At 40.5% G+C, this 24,671-nt stretch overlaps 1 protein-coding gene across 1 annotated transcript in view; it reads left to right on the forward strand.

Annotated features, from left to right (window-relative positions):
* Nucleotides 1-24,671, forward strand: part of LOC122790648 (collagen alpha-1(I) chain-like) — an 882,142-nt gene that overhangs the window by 608,723 nt on the left and 248,748 nt on the right. The window contains exon 20 of the mRNA XM_044058172.1: nt 6,691-6,744. Coding sequence (XP_043914107.1) covers nt 6,691-6,744 — 54 coding nt within the window. The remainder of the gene's footprint in view (nt 1-6,690; nt 6,745-24,671) is intronic.

Raw genomic sequence — 24,671 nt, forward strand, 5'->3', positions numbered from 1 at the left:
GTTCGTTTGGGATATATTTTTATAGTTCAGTTGAAGTAATAATACAATTAACATGTAATTAAATGAGAATAAGATAAAAAAATAAAAGCATAATAAGATAATTGCTGTAATGTAGCAATAAGCAATGTGTTTTTTTTTGTTTTTTTTTTTTAGCAAGCAAGTAAATAATAATGAAAACATACCCCACACTTCTGTCCTGCAATCTCCTAGCTAAAAGGAATTTATTACTGGCTTGGGGGGGGGGGGGTGAAAGAGGTTTAGAGGGTTAGGTCGGGTCATGTCAGGGGCAGGACTTTATGTTAAGTAAATGTAGTCTAAGCTCTTTTTTTAAAGTGCTTAGGGTAGGTGATGGTACTTATATGTGAGGGGAGTTTGTTCCAGGCTTGAGATACACTGCATTTGTAAAGTAGTTTTCCACAATATTTGTTGGATTTATATATGTCAAGGAGTTGTTAATTTGATGTTTGGATAGTGCGGTTTGGGGTGTAATAGGATACCAGGGAGGAGAAAGAGAGGCAGGAAGTAGGTTTGTATAGAACAGTGTGTATGATTTAAAATTGAGACATTTGGAGTTGGGGAATTCTAACCATTCATGTGAGTTGAGTGCCACGCAGGGGTGTGAGTTAGTGGCAAATCTGGCAACTTTGTGGTAAGTGTGTTGGAGTTTAGATAAATATGTGGAGTGAATGGAGGTGAGAATATGGGCTGCATAGAAAAGGGAGGGAAAGAAGAGACTCTGAACTATGGAGAGTCTAGCATTTCAGTTAAGAAATGTCTTATTTCATTTTTTTGCTGAAGATGCAGGTTAAATTTAAGCTCATCATCGATAATTGTGCCTAGGAGCTTTGTCTGGGTTTCAGCTTGGATTGTGGTCTTGTCAAGGGATGTGATGACAAAGGAAGATTTATGGTGAGAGAGAGTTCAAGGAAGGAATAGTAATAGCTTTTTTTGGATTTAAGAAGAGCTGAATTTTGGTGAGACGTCAGGGTTACCACTTGTCCCACTTTGCGAGGGACAGTCCGTATTTGGGCAGTTGTGTCCTGCAAAAAAAATTGAAAAAATGGCAAATGTCCTGAGATTTTAGGACAAAAATATTTCCTATATTTTCTTTAATAGTTGCATAAAACAGTTACTTTGTATCTAAAACACCCAAATGTTATAAGAAACAGAATAAGCAACTCAAATGCTACAAGAATAAGCTTTTATTCTTGCAAAAAAGTGAAGTTCTGTCCTTTGTACTTGCCGTGGCTATGTTTTGCCCTGCAAAATCTGATATTTCTACAAAAAAATTCCCACTTTGGGCATTTGAAAAGGTGGCAACCCTATAAGACATGTTTCTATGGACAGGAAGGAATCGTGTGTGTGTGTGTGTGTGTTTGTGTGTAGGTCAGATATGTTATCAGAGATGGAGATGACTGTAGAATCATTGGCATATTAAATGAGGGAGGATTGTTTACAGGATGTATGGAGGTTATTTATGAATATTTTGAACAGAAGGGGGCCTAGGATGGATCCTTGAGGGACACCACATTTTATGGGTAAAAAGGAGGAGCATGAAGTTAGCCATCTGACAGATTGCTGCCTGTTGGAAATGTAGCAGGTAAACAAAGTAAGAGAAGTAGCAGATAGATTTAGATCAAGTTAGAGAGGAGTAAGGAGTGGGAAACGGTGTCAAAGGCTTTGGAGAGGTCGAGGAAAAGACAGGATACAAGTTTGTTGTTGTATCTGGCCTCAGTTACTGTGGGGTAAAAGTGAACAGTGCAGTAAAAATACTGTGGTTTGGTCTGAAGCCATGCTGGGTGTGAGTTAGTAGGTTTTCCTGATGGAGAAAATTAAGTAGCTGAGTATGAATGCACTTTTCAAGTATTTTTGATATGGGGGAAAGTATGGCTATGGGTCTGTAGTTTGATGGGTCAGTGGAATTGCCGCCTTTATGCAGTGGGATGGTATAAAATGCTTTCCAAATGTCAGGGATGGTGGCTTTTTGGATGGATCTGTTTATAAGCAGGGATACAGTGTAGGCTATAGATTCAGCAGCAAGTTTAAGAAAGACAGGTGGTAGGTGATCTGCAGAGAGAGAACAGGGTTTAAGCTTATGCAGTAGTGATTTAATATAGGCAGTGGAGACGGGTCTCAGGGAGAAGGGTGTGTTATTTGTTGGAGTAGGGGAGGTTGGAGAGGGGTTAGAGTTACGATTTGTGTGTGTATGTTTTTGGATGGTATCAGTGAAGTAATTGTTGAGGAGGGTGGCAATTTCCAGAGGGGTATTGTTTGGGAATGGGGAGGGGTTAGATGGTAGATGGGGAGAAGATAAAATAATAGAGTTCTAAGACTGCTATTTTGGGGTGAAAGGGACTAGTGCTTGTAGGTATGGTGCAAAAAAGATTTTGGGAGTTGACAAGGGTAATGGTTGTTTCAGGAAGCCATAGCTGTTTTTTTCACGAGATTTGATCCCCGTAATGTATATCTAGAAGATCAGAGGTGGACCACAAGTATCTTATGTGTCAGTCTAAGGGATATATTTGGGCACTTGTGGAGTGGCTTTTGGAAGAGTTAAAATTTGGTGCAGATAATGGTGCTTGACTGAAAGCTCAAAAACAATATGAGTGTGTGTAAATGGACAAATGTAAATATGTTTTTTTCTTTTCTTTTAATGTATGTGTGACTATGTCTTACGTGATATTTTAATAAAGGTATTAAAAACATTGAGTTTGCAAAATTAAGAACTGATCATGACTGTGCTGATTGGGATAGTGAGCCAAATGGTTTAAAAGACCAATTAGGACCTACTTTCTCTTATCACAGCTTTAACAGTACAAGTAAAAGGTGACTATCCTGCAATGAAAGAATTAGTTTGTAGTGTACAGAGTACATTGACCATGGCCCAATATTCGGAAAAAGACAATTCAATTAAGTGCTAGAGTGCTGTGAGACCTGACCATAATAAATGTTAAGCACCCTCTTTTAAAGTTGTTAAGGTCAGGTCCTGCACTAAGCAGTAATATCTGCCAGTACAAATGACAGCAACAGAATAAAACCTTTATTTCTGCCTGCTGCCCATTGGTAACATGTATCTGACTTTCTGTTCTAAACTTAGAAAGTTACTAAAATAACAGAATGGGTTTTTGCCTGATTTTCTGAATAATAAGAAGTCTGAAACCTAAATGCATGTCATTATTTAGTGTCTTTATTCCTCGGTAATTTCTCTGAAGACCACAGACTTCATGAGGAACAGACCCAACATACGAGACAAAAATCTATACATTCTGTGAAACTCAGTTTGAAGTCACTGAAGATGAACGTAAATGTGAATGACTGAGTTATACTGCATGGCTAATAGCGCTTGCTTAAGTGCCCTATGCTTTGGAAGCCGACAAAGCACTCGGAATTTTTTTTTTTTTAATTTTTACTGTAACTAGTATATGGAGCAGATAAAGCTGCATGCACTACAGAGAATTATGATCAGGTCACCAATGCTTATAAGTTCATAGGTAGGCATTTATAAGCCTAGCCAGAATGTGTTGGCTTTCACCGCCCCCTTAGATTAGTTCCCTGTGCCTCTGTCCAGCAGAACCAATGAAATGATCCCTGGGGTAAACTTTCTGTTTCCCATCCACTCGTCAAGGTTTCTCTTGAAGAGGGTTAGCGAGGAGCTCTACCTAATGTAGATTGGAATCTTGTTCCAGAGCATGGGAAGTCTCTGGGACAGGAATCTATCCCTCCAGCACGTCCTATTTATTGTTGCTAACGGCATTGTATGTTCTCAACATGGATGCCAAAATTCACCTTTTGGGCTTCGCTCTCGAGATTTGAGTTTCTTGGCATCCATATCTGAAATACATAATAACGTGGTTATCATAGACAACCCACTTATAATCCTCTATATAGGACAAGTGGAGCTTAAAGGGTCTATATTATGATATTGCACGCTGAGAAGAGCGAACGACACATAATCGACCCCATGTAAGCGAAAGCTTACAATGTCAAAACCTCAGAACAGACCCCCTACTTAAATATACCATCTCCAAGATCGCACTACAGTGCCAAAAATGGCAAAGTAGCAAAAGCAGCCAAGCAAATTATTTCCTAGTGAAAGAATTTGCTGAAAAGTCGCTTCTCTATTTTGCCTTTTTATTCTTTTCAGTTCGACAAACTGCGTCTGTGACAGCGTAATAGGGAACCGAGCTTCAAGGCTTTAGATGCTGAGATAGCAAATAAAGTAAGGCATGATTGGAGTACTTTATTCAACTTGTTTTCTAAAAAAAAAGTCAGTTGCAAGTGGTTTTCATAGCTAATAAAATATGCCACTAATTAGCGAAGCCAGAAGGTTTGCTTGGAAATTTTGAACAACTAATTACATGTTCCACCAATGTTGGGGAAGTTGTTTCTGCTGGCAGGTTCTTTCTGATGGCAGTGTGAGGAGGGGTTCCATGTCACATGTGTGCATATGTTATGTTCAGGTTTAATTGCGTTTAGAGATAGTGTGGGAAATCTTATGGAAAAAGTTTTAAAGGAAGGGTCAAGAATTTTGAGTCCTTTGGTAAATTACAAACAAGCATGTTCTAAATCAGAGTGAGCAATATTATTCCTAATGTGAGTAGCTAAAAAATCTATAACAAAGAAATGAAAATCAAAAGTGTGCCTGACACTGAATTACAGAATATGTGCACAAACTGAGTGTATGATAGTCATATTGCGAAAATAACTTTATGAGAAGAAGTATTATGCTATGGTGAATATATAAGGATACTAGTGGGGGGTGTATACAGTTAATCTGTTATAAATATGTGTCCCATAGTTATCAGATGACATTATTAATCTTGGTTTATTACACAAATTTAAAAATTTTGTAATATATATTGAATATATACTTTCTATTATGCAGTTGCATGACCAGTATAATGTCCATCATTGATTTTAAGTATGTTGGCCCATGCAGATCTGTTATTGTTTGAATATCATATATTTCACTTAGATTTGTTTTATGCAAACATGAAAATGGTATAGGCATTGCTTGTGAGTGTACCTAATAAGAGTAATATCATACGACACTGCTTAATTATGTTTCAGATTATCAAGTTAATGTGGATCGGTGTGAGATGAAATTTAATTGTATGCAATGGAATGGAAAGATACATATTAAATGATGTTTAAAATATAATGAAATATATTTTAAGACATAAGTAGATGCAATATTTTTTTCAAAAATATTTTCTTTTGTTTGTTTTGCTGCTTTCCCATGTAAAAAAATCAACATTATTATATTTTTAGTAGAGAAATCATTATAATCCCTTTTTTCATAAGCTGAAAATGTACAGCAGTAATCACTTTTGTTTTAGGTATGTTTTATGTTAGTCTAACGCAGTGTAGAAGGACATTTAACAAGACCATCCTTGCTTTTGTAAAGGAGATATATTGGGATTCCTTGGCCAAGAAGCAATACTGTACCTCCTCATCAGAGATCACCCTTTTATTAGATAGAGCCAACTTGTTTATCTCGCATCCATTTCAAATGGGTGTACTAGTTATTAAGCAAACTGTCATTTGGGTCAGAGTTTTTTAAATCCTTCTGTTATAAGAAAAAGGCGAAAGTTCTTCCTCAACCTATTAACTGTCATCATTTAACAGGAATGCAGTCTTCAATGCCTGCATGAAAGCTAGTCTGTCAAGGGCATATATGCTACGTTCCCTGGGTTATGACCTTGGACTTTTTGAAAACTTTTATAACTTGAATATTCTTTCCATGACCAGATCAGCCTTTAACAGGGATGTCTTTGACAGACATTTATCATAAGAGTAAATGTATGGTTTGTTGAGTCCTGCCACACTGATGGATAGTTTCATTTACTTTTGTAGACTTTATCTGAGGCTGTGTGACCCCAGTGGATGTTACACGTAGTAAAGTGGTGCAGTGGGCAAAGCTCCCTGCATGTAAAATGTGTCAGGGATTTGATCCTACTTCACTCAGGACAATTAAGTTAGTTTTTGTAGCCCAAATTTGACAAAATGGTCCCTTGATGTAGCAGAAATCATTCATGCCAAGACCTTCATATGTCCTTCTGTATTTCCTGCATTATTGTCAAAGACTTTAAAGTATAAGAAAATATTGGCATTGTGTGAAATAAGACAGCTCATTATAAAAATGGAAACAGTAATTCTAGATGTTCAAGAGCTTCTCATTCTTCAGGTCCACAATCCCACTCACCTGCCATTGTAATGATTATGAAAAAAGGACTGTTTTTGTACAGGCCATAGGATGACTGTCTCAACTATCACTTGTCAGGCCATTTTAGGATTCTACCTGGAATATGTTCAATTTCAATGACACTGGGAGACTATGGCTAGGTGTTCACTGTCTCTGAGGCCCAGTCATCAGGAGGTAGGATTCTGTATTTTCGAATACTTTTCTAGATATGGAGTTATTGTATGCATGTATGTATCAGTATTTTTCTTACTCCAGTCCAACTTTTGATGCAGAAATGCTGCTATTAAATATAAAGAGTGGTGTACATTGACATGAAAGAGATTTTTTTCTGGTTTTGTGATGAACGGTATTTTACTGTGTGATTATTTTTCATAAGTGTATAAAGGTGGAATCTTGCTGGTTGCTCATAATGTACACCTTTCTAAAGTAGGAAAACTACTTTTTTTTTGTCGAATGTGAAACATTCAGTTTTGTTTATTTCGTAGGGTTCTCTGGGTGACCCTGGTGTGGAAGGAAGAATAGGAAACAAGGGAGAAAAGGTACTAATTATTTTAACCTTTGCCATTTGGCTCACTATTTAATTTATGAATGCATTCATTTTATACTTGTAATCATGATAAAAAATGTTTCCAAGCTCCACCTCTTCTGTAGCACAATTGTGTACAACTTCATTCCTTCTTTTTCTGAGACAACACAAAAGTCTGTGAATCATCCCTACTCTTCCCCCCAAAGGCTCTTGGGCAAGACCTGCCTAATTTTGTAATAGAAAAAGTCCCACTTGTGTATATTCTTCTCCCAGTGTAACACAGCTGTGTTCTCTACTACCATCCCTATTGTAATGCAACAAGACTTGCAACAAAACTTTATTAATGCAGTATATATGATAGTGAAAACTGTGGCTTCCTTCAGCTCAGTTCAACTCAGCATGCCCTAAATTGTTTTCAAGTGAAGATGCTTTCCCAATATGAAATGCTTAGCCATTTCTTGTTGAGGCCAGGTACTCCACAGAGTCCTTCTGAAATCATTGGTGAGGCAATATTTGCAGGAGAGGTAGCAAAATATCCTTAGGAAGTTGCAGGCCCAGTTTCTTCATTTCTGCCCTACCAGTTGTAAAAGCTAGTCTTTGTTCTTTTTGCTTGATTTTTTCATAAGACATTTTGTGAGTTAATCTTACCTGTGATGAAGCTTAGTTCCTGCTGCTTGTAATCATGATCTTATCATTTTGGTCACTAATAAAGGTATCAACCAAAGGTCAGTATAGGAACCTAGACTGACAAACTGAGGTTTTCATCCCATGAAACAGCTCTTACATTGCCAGCATTTTCTGTTACTGCACATAGAATGTTGTCCTTGCTACACCCATCATTTGGTTAGTCTTTTAACCCCCCTTTACCCTCATTCATGAACAAGATTCCAAGCTACGTAAACTCCTCCACCTGGGCCACCTGCTTTCATCTCACCTAAAGAGAACAATCCATTGTTTTCTGGGAGAGAATATTAGTCTCTGATTTGGAGATGCTTATTTTCACCCCATATGTTTTACACTAATTAGCAAACCACTCTAAAACATGACAGAGATCACTGTGAGTAGAGGCCAAAAGGACATCATGTGACTGTATGTGATTCATGTATGTAATTTCATTTTCTGATGCTTTGGTATAGATAACACTATTTTGGCATACCAATTACTTTTTGAGAGATACTCACTATATGATGGCTTCATAATCTGCTTAGCAGAATAGTGCTCTGTTCTGATGTGTTGCTCTGTGTAATGCATTACTGTGGTTCTCTAACGGTATTCCACCTGATAAACCTATTTTCACCTTGCATTCATAAATTCGTTACCTTCTCTCTGCTCTTAGAATAGCCTGTCTTTTCTTACTTTGAGTCATTGTGCTCCTTCCTCCATATCTAGGAATAAGATAGCTAATGATGTATTAATTTTATTGCTTCCATATAATGTTCATTATAGTAGTGTTTTTCTCTTTCTTTTCTTTCAGATCCTGTGAAAGTCTGCCCCAAGGCATACCTCTGGGGACTTTTCAATGGAGATTATTGTCATTGTGCACTATAAACAAGTGTAACATGAAAATACTTTTTGTATATTCATTTTAGCTATTCCAATACATGCCTGCCTTGTGATGGAAAGTTGCACAGTGCTGGCTGCCAAAGGAGTACTCCATGTACTCTAAGGAGCACTTACCAAATTGGCCACTATCCTTTAATTTGACCATTAGATTACATTGTGTAAGCAATTTACTTTGCATCCTTAGCTTCTTCTTGTCTGTATTCACTAAATGAAAGAAAACCTGTTCTGCTTTGTGTCTGTTTGCTAATTGTTGAGCACCAGCTATAAACTGATTGCTCTGTGTAATAAATGGCCTGAGAGTGGAAGCACAGCATATTCAGGCATTGGACATCATATCCTCATCAGCTCCTTTATCACTATCACCTCACCTAAACTCCCGCTCTGGCCTTCATATATACCATACCCACTTACAAAGTATTTATAATAAAATCCCTGAAGTGTATGCATGGATATCACTGCACACTCAAGATATATCAGTTACCACAAAAACCTGGCTTAACCAGGAAACAAACAAAAAATGAACAAATTGCCCCACTAGGCTATAACATCATCAGACTAGACAGAGCAAACAAAAAAAAAGCTGATGATGATGCTGTTTTCTACAAAACAGACTAGATATTTCCCCTTTCACCCTCACTCTGACATTTTTTTTTACCAACTCTGAAATCCTGCTAACCATGCTAAAATTAAACGTTCACAAGGCAATCACAATCATGCATATATACATGCCCGCAGGTAATAATGCTATAACACTGGCAGACATTCTCTTTTGAGCCTTTTCAAAAATCCCTCATTAAACCATAATATTGGGTGATGTTAGTGTTTACTGGCAAACCATGCAGTTTTAAAATCCAACCAATAAGATAAATCTGTACAGGTTCACCCAACTTATAATCACACCAGCTAGCTATAAACAAAGCCACATCTAGGCAATCAACCGTAGACTTGATTCTAACATTCTGTCCAAATAAACTCTAAGTAACAGCCCCCAAACAGTTCATTACACCCTGGTAAGAAACGTACTTCTTTTCATAAAGACGCATGTATTAATACACTATATTTCTTTAACTGGAAATCACTAAAGACTCTCTGCATAGACTATGCTGTCTGTGAGTTCAATAAAATCTTTGTAGGTATTCTAAATGCACTAGCCCCAACCCCACCCCCAAACAGAGAGAGTCAAAGCCAACCCTGCCCTGTATTTGTCCTTAGCAACTCATGAAACAGAGGCAAAATATGGCAAGTCTGGATAAAAAACTAAACCGCTCCTACTTTACTATCATATAGACAACTAAGAAACCTCACAAAACAACTTATCACCAAAGATAAGAAAACCTATTACTTATAATCTAATACTTCAGCTATTCTAGGCCTAAATCAATAAACTGTTAAATCCAAGATAAGCTACACAGCCAACACCAAAGTCATAGAAACTAGAGATACCAAAGGCATAGTCACTTTATACAGACAGTGCAGTCATTAACCAACCAGGTGACTAATCAAGCTCTTGATATCTCTACTCAATCAAATAACCTCTTTCAACACTTCTCCTTCCAACATTCAAAACACCTCAGAAATTTAAATCTTACTACAACTGCCCCTGACAATCATAAAATAGCATCTGAGGCTATTGCATATCCAGTTTCAATTCTGATAAATCAATCCATATCTGAAAATAAAGTATCCTCGCTATAAAAAATAATTCATTATTCCACTGCACAACAGCAGAATCAATAAGGATCTTTCAGACTATAGGCCAAGTGCCATTTTATCTCCACTATCAAAAAATAGTAGAACAATTTATTCATATCCAACTTCAGAACTATCTAATAGTGTATCTTCATCTCATCACAGCACAACCACTGCTTTGCTCAACTTTGTTAATGCTACCAGCTCCTATAGAAATGCCTAAATCCCAGTCTCCACTGTTTTCCTAGACTTACCAAAAGCTTTTGATACTGTCTTCCATCAGAAACTCTTAAGTAAACTCTCATCCTTGGGGCTCACCAACTCATTACTGAAGTGGTTCCATAGCTACCTCTTATACAAAGGAAAAGGTATAAAAAAGCAACACAGTTTCTCCACCTATTTGCCAGTAACTATTGATATCCCACAAGGATCTCTGTGCTTGACCCCATATTTTTCAACATATTCAGTGACCTCTACACTGCTACAAATATGCTACACTAGTTCAGTACACTGAGTAGAACCTAATATGCTCTGCCAAATCTCTCTCTAAACCCCAAGACCTTACTCAGTATTAATCCTTTTTTATCAATTGAAAAATGGCTAAATAATTCACAACTACTACTTAACCCTAAAACACAAAATTTCTACTTTTTGCCCCAAAACTCATTTGTACCAGAGAAACACTATTCACTACTGTCTCTGCCAACACCATCATGATTGAACAAGTAAACCAAACAAAATTACTAGGTGTTATCGTAGGTGACCAGTTGAAATTCAACCGCCGTGTATCATATGTGATTATAAAAAAATCATCCAAAATGTAGGTATGTTATACACAGTAAAAACCTGCCTCACTGACATAGTTACTTTTTTACTGCCACATCTCGTCTATACTGCCCCAGTCTTCACTAAACTTCAGAACTCACAGTTTATCCAACCATGAACAATTTTTCACTAAACTACAACAGTAGAACACACCACTACCTCAGAGGTTAAACTGGTTAGAGCTACTACATCATCTAGCTCTTTCTCAGCTAACTATAATACACAGACTTCTCTATAAGCCATAAAATTGCCCAGCCTTTAACAGCTTAATATGCTACTCCCTCAACAGAATTTTATGGTCTAGGTAAAAATCACAAATTACTATAACCAAATCATCTAAAACTGCAGGTGACTCTCTATATTCAAAACATATCTAAACTATGGAGCCACATCCAACTACCACTGAAATGCATTTAGAATGCAGACTCATTTAAAATGCACATAAAACTTCACCTATCAAAAGATCTGCTCCTGTATATCTCCAGGGTAAATGCCACTGTAACTTTAGGCTTACCGTATCCTCAAACCATTTCTTTTCATTCAGAATCCTGTGCCCCACAACCAGTCTACCAAAGCATGAATTGTTTTACTAGCATCTCCTAGCCATATATGGGTCTCTGTCAGATTATCAAAGTTTCAAAATTTCGAAAGTGATATAGTCGTGACCATATGATCAAAGTTTTAAAACTTTGAACATTTTGAATGGAGATTGTGGTACAGCACCGAATGGGAAATTTGCCCATCTTATGATGTCAGTTTTCGTTCATTCTTGATGAATGCGAGACTGTTCTGATCCTCAGAACTGGCTTGACTGTTAAATACAGCTCACACCAGCCGAAAAACTCTTGAGCTAAGACTCTATTCACAATGCCCACTTACCATTACCTCAGATGTTGTTTGCCGCTCTGTCAGCAAGACGCATCAGCCATTGCTCTCCACTAAGTCATTAAATTTCCTTTACTTCTATAATTATATAAAATTTTTCAGACTTGTATTCTTCTATTATTGTTTGTCTGTCGAGTGAATGTCTGTATTCTACCCACAAACCTTTTTTATTATTATACCCTCTCTTCCTTCTTACCTTTTGAGGTATTTCTTTGTACCATAGTTGGTACTCCCTGTCCCGTGCTTTGATTACTGTGTGGTATTCTAGCCTACAATAGTTGGTAGTTTCTTTTCTGCCTTCTTCTTTTCCCTTTCTTGGTGTGTGTGCATGCAAGAGTGTTTGCATTATTAGTACTCCCTCTTCAAAATATGGTGGAAAAACACAAGGGCATTTCTTGCTTTAAACAGTGCCAAGAGTTCGGGAGAAAGATGCCCACTTCTGATGGGCATCTTTCATGTGTATACTGTGTAGGAGCTCCTCACTTAGAGATAGAGTGTGACATCTGAAAGGGCTTTAGTCATTGAGCTTTTGTTGAACATCAGAATAAACTCATTTTGAAGGGCTTATTAAAAACTCCTTTTAGCGAGGCCTTGTCAAAGGCTGATACATCAAAATCTGAACCTTCCAAAAGGAAGAGACACTCAGTGCCTGCACCCCCATAGCACTGGTGGCTCCTAAGCATAAGTCTCTGGTTCCAACTGTATCTTTGGAACCGAAATCTAAAGTTCCAAAATTACAAGTTTATGACTCATCAGCACCATCTGCTTCTGCTATGGTACCTTCGGCACAAACGTCTTTGGTCTCTAGTTCGGTGCCAACCTCGCCTGCTGCACCTCAGCAAGCCCTATCTATCCCCTTGGTGCTGTCAACAGAACAAGTTCTCCCCAGGACAAAGTACGCTTCTTCTGTAGACCCCTTTGCAGGCCAGTTGCCCATTCCCTTCTTGGAATGATCCGAGTCTTCCTCAACTTTTTCCATTCAATCCTCCAGGGGTCTCTCTGAGGTAGATGTCAGATTGGTGGATCAGTTGTTGGTGGCCAGAGGTATCCCTGCCCTTCCTTTAACCTCTCTCCCTCCTGGTGCTGGGGTATCTTCTCCAAGGACTCCTACTCTGCCTCCTCCTCCTCCAACTTCTACCGAGCTTCAGAGCCCAGCACTTTGATTCCCCCAGTGCCAGTTGCTTTGGTGCCATTAGGTATCCCCTCCTTGGTACTAAAGGAGGCTCTGATAAATTCTCAGAATCAAGACTTGGCTGTGGGTTCTGAAGATCTTGGATCAGCTCCTAGTTTTTAAGTGGAACCGACCTTGACTCTTGGGGCTTTGTCCCTTCCCCAGCTCCTGCCTTGGAGGGCAGACTCTCGGAGTGGGGTGTGGCCACAGTTCTGAGGTGGTCTTTCTCAGTTCCAGGTTCCTACTCTTCTTCAGGGAGTCCTGCCTTCCAGGTTATGGAGAGAGCTTTAATATCTGCAGGCTCTCAGTTGGTCCCTTCAGCACTGGAGTGTCATATGACCTTATTCGCTGGTCTGGAGCTGATTCCAATCTCCATGACAGGAAAGCAAGCACCAAACCTGCAAGTTACCCCTGTAGACAGCCCCTCTTCTTCAGAGTCTTCCTCAGAGATCCCCACTGAGGAACCCCCCCCCCCACTTAAGAAGACATGCAAGAGGAAGCACCTAGATTTCCTGGAAGAATCTTTCACCGAGGACACTGATTTCGATGAAGAGGAAGGTTCCCCCATCACCTCCAGATGATGTCTCTTTTGGAGACATTCTGGAGATCCTCAAGCAGAGGGGTAACTGGAAGCCCCAAGACCTGACCTCAGAGGAATCTGTGTACTTGCAAGTGTTGGCTACTTGTCCATCTACTTCTGGGTGACACCGCCTGCTGAGTATCTTAAGCTGATTGCGCAGAGGGCTTGGAAGGCCCCTGATTCCATAGTGCCTATTTTCCAGAGGCCAGATAAAATTCTTTCCCTGCTGGAGGATCAACAATATTGGGCCAAGGGTTTAGCAGTAGATGCCATATTGGTGGAGGCTGCCACAAAGAAGAAACTTGCCAATGAGAGTCCTACAGTACATCCTCCTACCGAGAGTCCAAAATGATGGACAGATTTGGAAAGCAAGTCTACGCTTCATCAACCTTCTCCCTCAGGTGTTTGAATGTTATGGCACATTTTACTAGACTCCAGAGAAATCTGATTAAGGTATTATCAGAGATTCTTGCTGGAGCTGTGGCCAATGAGGTGAAGGACAAAGTCGCATCTTATCTAGCTACCCTGGAGTCTATATCCAACTTATCCATGTGACTCATAGCACACGCAGCCGAAGACATGATCAGAGCAGTGGGTTCTGATGTTGCCATAAGGCACCATGCCTGGATGCACTTGTGTGAATTTGCGGAGCCCTTCAAGTCTTCCTTCGTCAATGCATCCTTTGACAAATCATCATTGTTCGGCTCCAAGGTAAAGGACACACTCGTCAGGTGTGAAAAGGATGTAAAGACACTGTCTGCTGTGGTCATTCATTTTTCTACTCCTCAATGATCCTATTCTAGGAATCAAAGAAGTGGAAAGATGTGGTTCAAAAAGTACCAGGAGCCTTTCCAGGACACATCTGATGGTGGCTCCCCACAGGGCAGAGGTGGGAGCTCAGATGGAAGACGCTGACCACAAGGCAGAACTGGCCCATGAAAGCTGAGTTCCAGAGACTCCTTCTCTGGACAACCCTACCAGCGGTCCTGAATGAGACCCGATTGCTTACCTCTGAAAGCAGTCGGGCAAGTCTCTGACTGCATTCAACAGCTTGGCTTCGAATAACCACAGATACTTGGGTGCAGAGAATCATTACCAGAGGCTATTCTTTCCCCTTCACCCTTCTCCCAAAATATTTAAGAAAAACCCCAGATGGTCCACCCAATCAGAGGCATCAACTAGCCATAGAGGTTCAAAAGCTGCCAGAAAAGAGTCATCCAAGAAGTCCCACCAGACCAGATAGGTTCTTTTTAGTGCCAAAGAAGACAGGGGACTGGAGGCCAATATTGGACCTTACCCTTCTGAACAACTTTGTTCAGCAGACAAAATTCCAGATGATCATGGTTCAGTCTACTTTCCTGTTTCTATGAGAAAATTATTGGATGAGCTCTATAGTCCTTCAAGACACGTATTACCACATAAAGATGGACAAACACTCAAGAAGGTTTCTCTGCTTTTGGCTAGGGGCCAGTCATTACCAGTTCAAAGTGCTGCCCTTTGGCCTCACCACAGCCACCAGGGTGTTCACCAGATGCATGGCAGCAGTCACAGCTCATGTGAGATTCCATGGATTCCATGTATTTTCTTATCTAGATGACTGGCTCTTCACTGCCCCTATCAGGCATCTGCTGCTGCAAGCCACAGACTTCACCATACACTTGTTCAGTGCCCTGGGCATAACAGTCACCTAAGAAAAGTCACAGCTGTCTCCCACTCAAAACCTGGAATTTATAGGATCCCGCTTCAACACAGTCTCATGTATAGATTCTCTACCCTTTTACAGGCTCCAAAAGATAAGGTTTGAAGTACAGCTCATTCTGGTAAAAAGCAAAGTGCCTGCTCTACTTGTTATCCAAGCCCTAAGATCTATAGTGGTGGCTATCACCTTAGTCCCCTTGGCAAGATTTCATATGAGAATACTTCAGTGGCTGTTAGCATCCCAATGGCCCATTCTTTCTCATCCGATGTCTCACCTGGTCTTAATTTAAAAGAACCAACAACCTGCACCAGTAAAGTCTATGGGTACATGGCCAAATTTCAGTAAAGTAACAGACAACAAAGCAGGCCAGCACACCAATATTGGTGGAGTCGCTTTTATTCACCTCACAAACTGGTTTTGGCTATACAAGTCTTTATAAGTGTAAAAGACCCCAATCACATCATACATTTAAACAACAAAAACAACTTAATTCTTATTGGTCAACTACAGACCATTCAAACATGGTGGAAACAACCCAACTAGCCTGATAATCCAACTTTTTTCTTTTTGATCCAATAACTTGTGCCACCCTTCTTTATTATTTCTCCTTAAATCAATTTTATCAATAACAGTGAAATAAAATTTGGCTGCTTGATGTGTCAGAGTATGTTTGTGTAAAGCTTTTTTTTTCACCCGGTCTTAATAACAGCACATTGCAGAAATGATCTATCCTGGTAGATGCAGTCAGAAGAAATCCTAATGGGCCATCCCTTTGTTTCCCCACAACACAAGGCCATAGTGACCATGGACACTTCCCAGATGGGGTGACAGAGACATTTTCTGGAAACAACAGTCCAAGACACTTGGTCTCCCCAAGAGGCCAACTTGCACATCAATGTCCTGGAAATGAGAACCTTGCTCTTAGCATTGCAAGCCTTTCACTCTACTATTCCTCTGGGAACAGTTGCGATCCAGTCAGACAACATGTCAGTGGTATGGTATATTAAACAAGGGGGGACCAAATCCTGCTACCTTTGCCAGGAAGCTCTCAGTGTGTGGCAATGGGTGATATTTTCCTGCTTTCTTTTGGCAATGCATATCCAAGGGAATTGCAACGTGATAGCAGACAAGTTGAGCAGACTGATTCTACTGCCTCGTGAGTGGTCTCTCAATCCCAAAGTGGCAAAAGACATCTTCTTTTGGTGAAACCCATCACCGATGGTGCCAGCCTTGCTGTGACCTATTTGCCTCTCCAATAAACAAGTGCAGCAACTACTTTGCCCTAATTCCCCCCAAAAGGGTGTCCCCAAGAGATGCCCTCCTTCTCAATTGGCCCTTGGGCCTCCTTTACACCTTTCCCCTCATACTTCTCTTCCTAAAGAAAGACCAAAGGTTATGAAGTAAGGTAATTCTCATTGCTCATTTTTGGTCCAGACAAATTTGGTTTCCCTTTCTATTGCCTCACTTAATTCACCAATCTTGGACTATGGACCAAATTCCAGACCTGCTCTCTCATCCACAGGGATTGGTGCAGCCCGATCTCTGCTCTCTCAAGCTCACAGCTTGGTTTCTCCAATTCTGTTAATTGCCAGGCAGAATATCATATCTTCCACAGTGCAAAAGATTCTCCTGACCTTCCATAGGCCTTCCACCAGGAAACTCTACTCCAGTAAATGGAAGAGATTTTAATTTGGCCCTCTGAAGACAATTTAGATCCATTTTCTGCACCTTTTAGGTTCATAGGTTCATACTAGGCTATCTTCCCTGGGGCAATTATAAGCCTAGCCCGATTCTGTATGGCTTACACCACCCCTTGATTTGAGTATACTGTGCCCTTTTTAAGGTTTAGCTTACTGTGCCTCTGTCTAATAGTGACACAGGAGTAATCCCTGGGACAAACCTACGATCCCCCATCCACTTATCGAGATTCTTCTTGAAGAGGTTCAGTGAGGTGCTCTGCCTCACATGAACTGGAATTCTATTCCAGAGCGAAGGGAGCCTCTGGATTATGAACCTGTCCCTCCAGCAAGTTCTATTTATTTCTGTGCTGAGGTTCAAGTCCCTCGAGCATGTGGCTCTAAGGGATTTAGATTTACTGAGGTGGAGCATGTCCATTAATTCAGGATTTGACATAGCTTTGTATGTCAGGCATAGATCGCCTCGAAGTAGGTGGTATGCAACTGAGTAGAGCTGGAGTTTTTTTAACCGAGCAGCATATGGCATCTGTTTGAGACCCTTGATCCTCTTGGTGAGATACTTTTGGGGTCTTTCTAATTGCCGCAGGTGTCGGGTAAGGTACATCCCAAAAGGGGCATTGTATTCTATGATGTGCCTGATGAGGGATGAATAAAGGGGCACGATTACCTCTCTTGATCTAGATGTGAAACCCTTCATGATGAGGTGGGCTATGTAGAAGGTCTTTCTAACCACTTTGGCAATGTGGTTTTCAAAGGAGAGATTGCTATCAACTTGGGTCCCCAAGTCCCTAATAACTTTCTCTGTATTTAATGGGTTTCCACCTATGTGGTAATTTGTGGGTACATTGTTTTTGCCAAAGGGTATGACTATACATTTTTTGGCATTTAGCTTTAAACCATGGCGCTGGCACCAGTTATCTGTCTCTGTGAGACCTTTTTGAAGGATGTTTGTGTCAGCTGGAGAGTTGATTATGGCGCCCAGTTTGCAGTCGTCTGCGAACTTGGTGAGCCATAGTCCTCCCATTTTTGCCTGTACCTTGGAAAAGTATATACCGAACAAGAGTGCTCCCAGGACAGAACCCTGTGGGATGCCACTTGTGACCGGTTTCGAGTCTGACATGGCTCCAGCAACTCTCACTCTGTGGGTTCTGTCTTTGAGCCAGTTTGCGACCCATCTTGTGACATAGAGGTTTATATTTAAGCTGGATAGCTTGTCTATGATGCCCGAGTGGGGTATTATGTCAAATGCCTTTGCAAGGTCCAGATAGGCTGTGTGGACTACCTTCCCTTCATCTATGGCTTTGGTGACTGTTTCAAAGAAGTCAACCAGGTTCAAAAGGCAGGATCTGCCCTTGACAAAGCCGAACTGGGTAGGATCTAGTGTCTGTAGGTCCCCAATGTCTTTGTTTATGAGCTCCATGATGATCCTTTCCATAGCCTTGCAGACTAAGCTAGTCAGGCTTATGGGGCGATAGTTTCCAGGGTCCATAGAGGCTCCACCTTTGTGGAGTGGGACCACTGTTGCTGTACGCCATTCTGTGGGCACATATCCTGTAGTGAGGCTGAGATTGTATAGCTGTTTTAATTGAGGGATTAGTTCCTCTTGTAGTTCATGTAGGACGCAACCTGGGATGCCATCTGGTCCCATGGAAGCAGTGTTTTTTGCTTTGGAGAGGGCAGCCTTCTCCTGAGCATCTGAGATGTTTGGGAGGCAGCCCTCTGCTGGGATAGATACTTGCTCTTTTGGGGGTGGAGAAGTTTGCACTGAACCTGTCTGCCAGGATATTGGCGATGTCTGTGGGTTCAGTGTATTTTTTGTCGTTTAGAATCAACTCAGAACAAGTCTGGGAGTTGCAGCCCAGGTTTCTAACATAACTGCAAAAAGCCTTATGATTGTCTTTGGTGTCCTGTGCAATTTTTCTCTCGAAGCTGGCCTTGGAGGATTTTATGAGGGATCGTAATTTTTTGCTAGTACTGATCAGAGATGCCTTCCCTATTAGGGATTTTGCTCTATCATGTAGTAGCTTCCTCCTTCTGTTGTACAGTTTATTTATGGCAGGGGTCCACCAGACTGGACGCCTGCCTTTGGATGATTGGGTCTTGGTTTTGTTTGGGATAGCATGATCCATGCATTCCTGGAGATGTCCGTAGAATGCATTTATATAGGATTCTGCAGTTTGGGCTGTAGTTTCCACTGGCCCTGGGGCCTTGAAGGATTCCACTTCGGTTTTGAGAAGTGAGAAGTTCGCTTTTGAGAAGTTTTTCACTGTGGTTTTCTGGGCTGGGGTGGGGTCGGGATGTGGACATCCAGTGAAATTAATTTATGGTCTGATCTTACCAATGAGGGATATACTTCTGGTGTGGAGCATAGAGTCCCCATGTTGGTAATGATCAGGTCTAGTATGCTGTCCCCTCTTGTGGGAGTGGTGACTAGTTGTTCCATAGCATTTGAGTTTATAATTTCCAGGAATCTTTGGGCTAAGGTGCTGGGGCTTGAGTAGTGCTTCCAGTCAATATTTGGGTAGTTGAAGTCGCCCAATATAATGGTGTTCGGAGAGATCTTCATGTTCTCCAATGTTTTCAGGAAATGAACAATTGATCTTATTTCCTGGACTCTAGTCCTGTTCAGATAAAAACGTTTGAAAATGTTTTGCAATTCTTAGCTACTCTATTTGATCAAGGAGCTTCAGCATCTACCATTAGAGTCCAGTTAGCAGCCATTTCCAGTTTTCACAACAGCTTTGATGACCGTTCCCTTATTTCTCATTGTTTGTGCAAGGTTTTTCTCAAAGGTGTCTGATGATTAGGACCCCGTTGAAAGATCCTGTAGCACCTTGGGATCTCACCTTGGCTTACAAACATTAGTACTACCTCCCTTTGAACCAGCATCTACTTGCCATCTAAAATTCCTCTCCTGGAAAACTCTTTTTTTGTTAGCCATCACTTCTGTCAGAAGAGTCTCTGAGATCCAGGCATTGTGTGCAAAGCTCCCCTATATCATCTTTCATAAAGACAGAGTATCTTTGAAGACTAACCCTTACTTCCTAAGGTAGTCTCTGAATCCAGTATTAATCAAACTATTGAATTAACAGTTTTCTTTCCCAATTATTCCAACAAAGGTGAATATTGCTTACACTTACTGGATGTACACAGGCAATTGCATTTTTATCTGAACAGGATTAGAGTCCAGGAAATAAGATCAATTGTTCATTTCCTTTTCTGGTTCAATGGTCGGACAAGCTATCTCAAAAGTGGCCTTATCGAAGTGGCTAAGGGACTGTGTTACCTTTGTTTATGCATATACCAACCATACCTGTACCTATTAAAGTGCATTCAACCAGATCAGTTGCCACTTAAGCAGTTTTTCATTCAAAAGCTTCTATGGATGAAATTTATGCAGCTGCAACTCAACTTTGGCTACACCTCATGCCTTTATCACTCATTACAAAGTGGATATGGTCTCCAGGGGAAGAGCATCATTTGGCTCTATGGTTCTCAGGAATATCCTTCCATAAGGCCACTCAGGAACTAAAGTAGGTGAGGACTCTGTCCCATTCGTCAAGAATGAACGAAGATTGACAACATCAGATAAAGAAGTTATGTACTCACCATAATGTTCCATCTGTGTTGTTGATCTTCATTCATTCTTGACACCCCACCCACCTTCCCCCTCCTTTAGATATCCTGGGGCATCGAATCCTTGTCCTGGGTTGTCATAGGGTCTTTTCCTTGGACATTGCCTCTGCTTATAATTGTGTATACTCTTGCTTTTATCTGCAAACTCGATCTGAGGTAATGGTGAGAGGGACATTGTGGGTATAGTCTTAGCTCAAGTGTTTTTTGGCTGGGGTGAGCTGTATAGCAACCAGGCCGATTCTGAGGATTAGAACCGAGTCCCATTCATCAAGAATGAACATAGATCGACAACACAGATGGAACGTTATGGCGAATACAGTTGCCCTGCTAAACAGGGGTCCAGGGAAGTAAATAGTGTGGGAAGAAACAGCCAGGGAATTGTTGTGGCTGGGCTTGTATGGGCCCTAGGGCCGATAGCCTAGTACCAACCTATGAATATATAACTTCTTTTTTTCCGCAATGTAGTGCGAACTTGGAGTTGGTATATTTAATTAGTGGGGGGTGTGGGGGTGCAGGGGGGCTTGCTCCCCTGCAAAAACGTTAAAAATAGATATTTTATTTTAATGTTCAAAGTTCTGAAATTTCGATCATATGGTCTCAGGCATATGAATGTCAAAGTTTTGATCTGACATATTTATATATATATATATATATATATATATATATATATATATATATATATATATATATATATACATATGTGTGTGTGTGTGTTTGTGTGTACACATATGTTTATATGTATGTGTACCCACCCAGACACACACACACACACACATATATATATAAAATCTCTCTCTCTCTATATATATATATATATATATATATATATATATATATATATATATATATATATATATATATATCTCGTACTATTGAGCGAAAGCGCAGACTGAAACCACATTGGCCGAACACACTTCAGCGAAAGTTCTTTTCACTGAAACAGCACTTTTGCTAAAGTGTGTTAAAAAAATCTAAAAAATAAAATTAAAAAAAACACAGAACACACGTTTACACAGGGGGGCAAGCCCCCCTGCATGCCCCATGTGGGAAGCTGTGGCCCCCTTCTTTTATATTTTCACTCTGAGATCGCACTACAGTGGGGAAAAGGGAATATTCCCTTATCCCCAATGTGATACGATCTCAACAACAGCCATCTCCCCACATTTTCACCCTTACTTAACCACACTTTCGTGAAAGTGCTTTTTCGGTGAAAGCACTTTCGCTAAAGTATGCTCGGCCGTTTCACTTTCGGTGAAATGGCCGTTCGCTCAATAGTACGAATCCCATAGATATATATATATATATATATATATATATGTGTATATATATATATATATATATATATACGCATTTGTGACACTCCTCATCCCCCACCTCTATACTTCTAATATAAACTTTATGATAGCTATTTAAATTATCTATGAACCTACTTTATACTCCATCTCTTAATTACAATATTAAGATTTTCTGCCGTACCTAGCTCCTTCCCTCACCTCCACTACTTTGAATTTCTAAGCAGTAATCACGATTGCCTGTTTGACAAAGCCACTAATATACCTCTTCAGATGCTCAGTGTTCAACATCTACTAATGCATAAATATCTTTTATACTGTAATAGTTGCCTTTATTTCATATGAATGTAATCAAATTAGCAAATGACTGTGTAATTGTTAATATATATTATTTAATGTCTGTTCATGTGTATTACTGAATGGCTGTTTGAAAGTGTTTGCAATATGTTGGAGCTTTTCTTCCTAGGACTCTGCTGAAATTTTTTTTGTTTTATTTTACTAAACCTAATTGGACAAACCCAGTAAAAATAAAGTAAATAAAACATTATCTGCAAGCAACAAAGATGCAACTTTCACATTCCAAAAAAGATACTTTCGATACCTCACGTGTACCTTCATACCTTGTCCATGAAAATCATGAGCAGGATGGGAGGGACTGGACTCAGCCCTGAAAGTCATACACCCTTCTTGAAAATATGTTTCATGCTAGAATTTTTTTTAGGGGGAGAAAGATACAACCTTCCTGTCCCCAAACTGGATATACCTTGATACCATGTCCTTGCAAATCATGAGCAGGATGAGGAGACCGAACCCAGCCTTGAAAGAATCATACGCCAACCTTGAAAATATTATGTTTAGCAGTAAGAATGTCCACGAATAAAATACCCTAGGGAAGCCAAGAATAAATGGATGATCAGGTAGGCTGCCTTAATAAAGGTACGGTGGGATGTCGGTGAAGAAGCTGGGTTACCGGTAAAGCCTTGAGAAAGGCTGCGCGTACCCGAGTGCTTGTGGTTGAAGGCTGAGTAAAGCCTTTAGAAAGGCTTCGTATAAAGGTCGTAGTTCCGGCTGGTCAGGTCGCCTGCTGAGAGGAACCGCTAGTGTGACAGCTAGAAATCAAAGATGAAACACACAGAAAAAAACAGGCAAAACAATGTAAACGTGGCTCGGCTAAGGAGCTCTGCTCGCCGTGGTAGCAAAAAAATTAATGTAGTCGAAGTTCAGATTCTAGAAGGTCGTACTTTATTGAAGTCGAAAGTACCAGAAGTACAATCACCATCGAAGCGTAGCTCCTTAATGGAAAGAGTGATCCTGAGGATTTCCTTTTATAAAAGAGCAGAGGAGATGGATGACTGTAGCAGTGTGTCATTTGGTAGGGACAAAGCCTGAGGTGAGGCTGTGATTGAACAGGGCATACAGGTGAAGTGCCAGTTCACTCAGTAGTTCATGTAGAACACAGCCAAGAATATTGTCAGGTCCCATAGTAGCTGTATTCTTGGCCTTTGACAGTGTTGTTTTAACCTGTGAAACAGTAATACCGGGTGTCTGGCAATCTACTGTTATTGTGACTGGTCCTTTGGGGGGGGGGGTAAAGTTGGCACTGAATTTGTTGGCAAGTGTATTGGCAATATCTGTTGGCTCAGTTTAGGAGGTACCATTGTGCAGTTTCTCAGAACAAATCTGGGTATTGCTGTGGAGATTCTTTACATAGCTATAGAAGGCCTTGTGGTTGTCTTTACTATCTGAGGCAATAATGTTTTCATAGCTAGCTTTAGCGGATTTGATGAGGGATCTCAACTTTTTGTTGAGGCTGATAAGGGAGTTTTTCCAGTCTTGGGACTTCCCCTTATTCTGCATCAGTTTCCTCCTCCTGTTGTAGAGTTTGTTTATGGCAGGGGGCTACCAGATTTTCTTCCTTTTTTTGGAGGAGAGCGTCTTGGTTCTATTGGGTATGGCAAGATCCATGCATTTATGTACGTGTTTGTACAATACATTGGTGTATTATTCGGCAGTTATTCAATTATTCTCCATTTGCATGGGTGCCGTGAAGATAGCCACCTCTGTTTTTAAGAGCCCTAAGTTAGCTTTGGAGTAGTTTTTCATGGTGGTTACCTTTGTGGGGGGGGGGGGATGTGGATTTCCAAGGTGATTAGTTTGTGGTCGGATCTAACCAGGGAGCAGTTGACTATTGATGTAGAGCAACGGTCGCCCATGTTAGTAATGACCAGGTGAAGGATGTTGCTACATCTAGTGGGGACAAGAATGAGCTGGTCCAGGGGATTAGAATTAATGAATTCTAGGAAACGTTGGGCAAGTATATTGGTACATGAGTAGTTTTCCCAGTTAATGGAGGGGTAGTTGAAGTCGCCCAGTATGAGTGTGTTAGATTGGACCCTAATATCCTCCAGGGTGCTTAGGAATGTGGAGTGCGAGTCTTGTGACATGGTTGGGGACCTATAGCAGGCTGCGACCTGAATCGCAGTCTTACCCAGTGTTAGCTGCACCTGAACTATCTCAGATGCGTTATGTTGGGCTACCAGTCTGGAGATGTGTGCATCCTTTATGAATATGGAAACACCGCCGCTTTTGGAGCTTCGGTCCAAGTTCTGCGTCCAAAAGGTGTGGAATGAGTTATAGCCTACAAGTGCTTTCTGTTGTCTTGATCCAGGTTTCTGTTACAACACAAATGTCAATGTTCTCCATTTTAAGGAGTGCTTCAAGTGAGTGCATTTTTAGATTTAGACTTCTAGCGTTGAGCAGCATGACCCTTAGATTGCATTTGTTTGTAGCTGTTCCGGTGGTAATTTGGTCTTTGGAATATTAGTATGTAATCTGATGGTGTACTTGCCCTGTTACTGGTAACATTTTTGTTAAGCTTGTAGTGTTACTTTCATTCCCACTGT

This window comes from Protopterus annectens, chromosome 16.part0, assembly GCF_019279795.1.
Source record: "Protopterus annectens isolate FY-2018-M chromosome 16.part0, PAN1.0, whole genome shotgun sequence".
Taxonomy (NCBI): Eukaryota; Metazoa; Chordata; order Ceratodontiformes; family Protopteridae; genus Protopterus; species Protopterus annectens.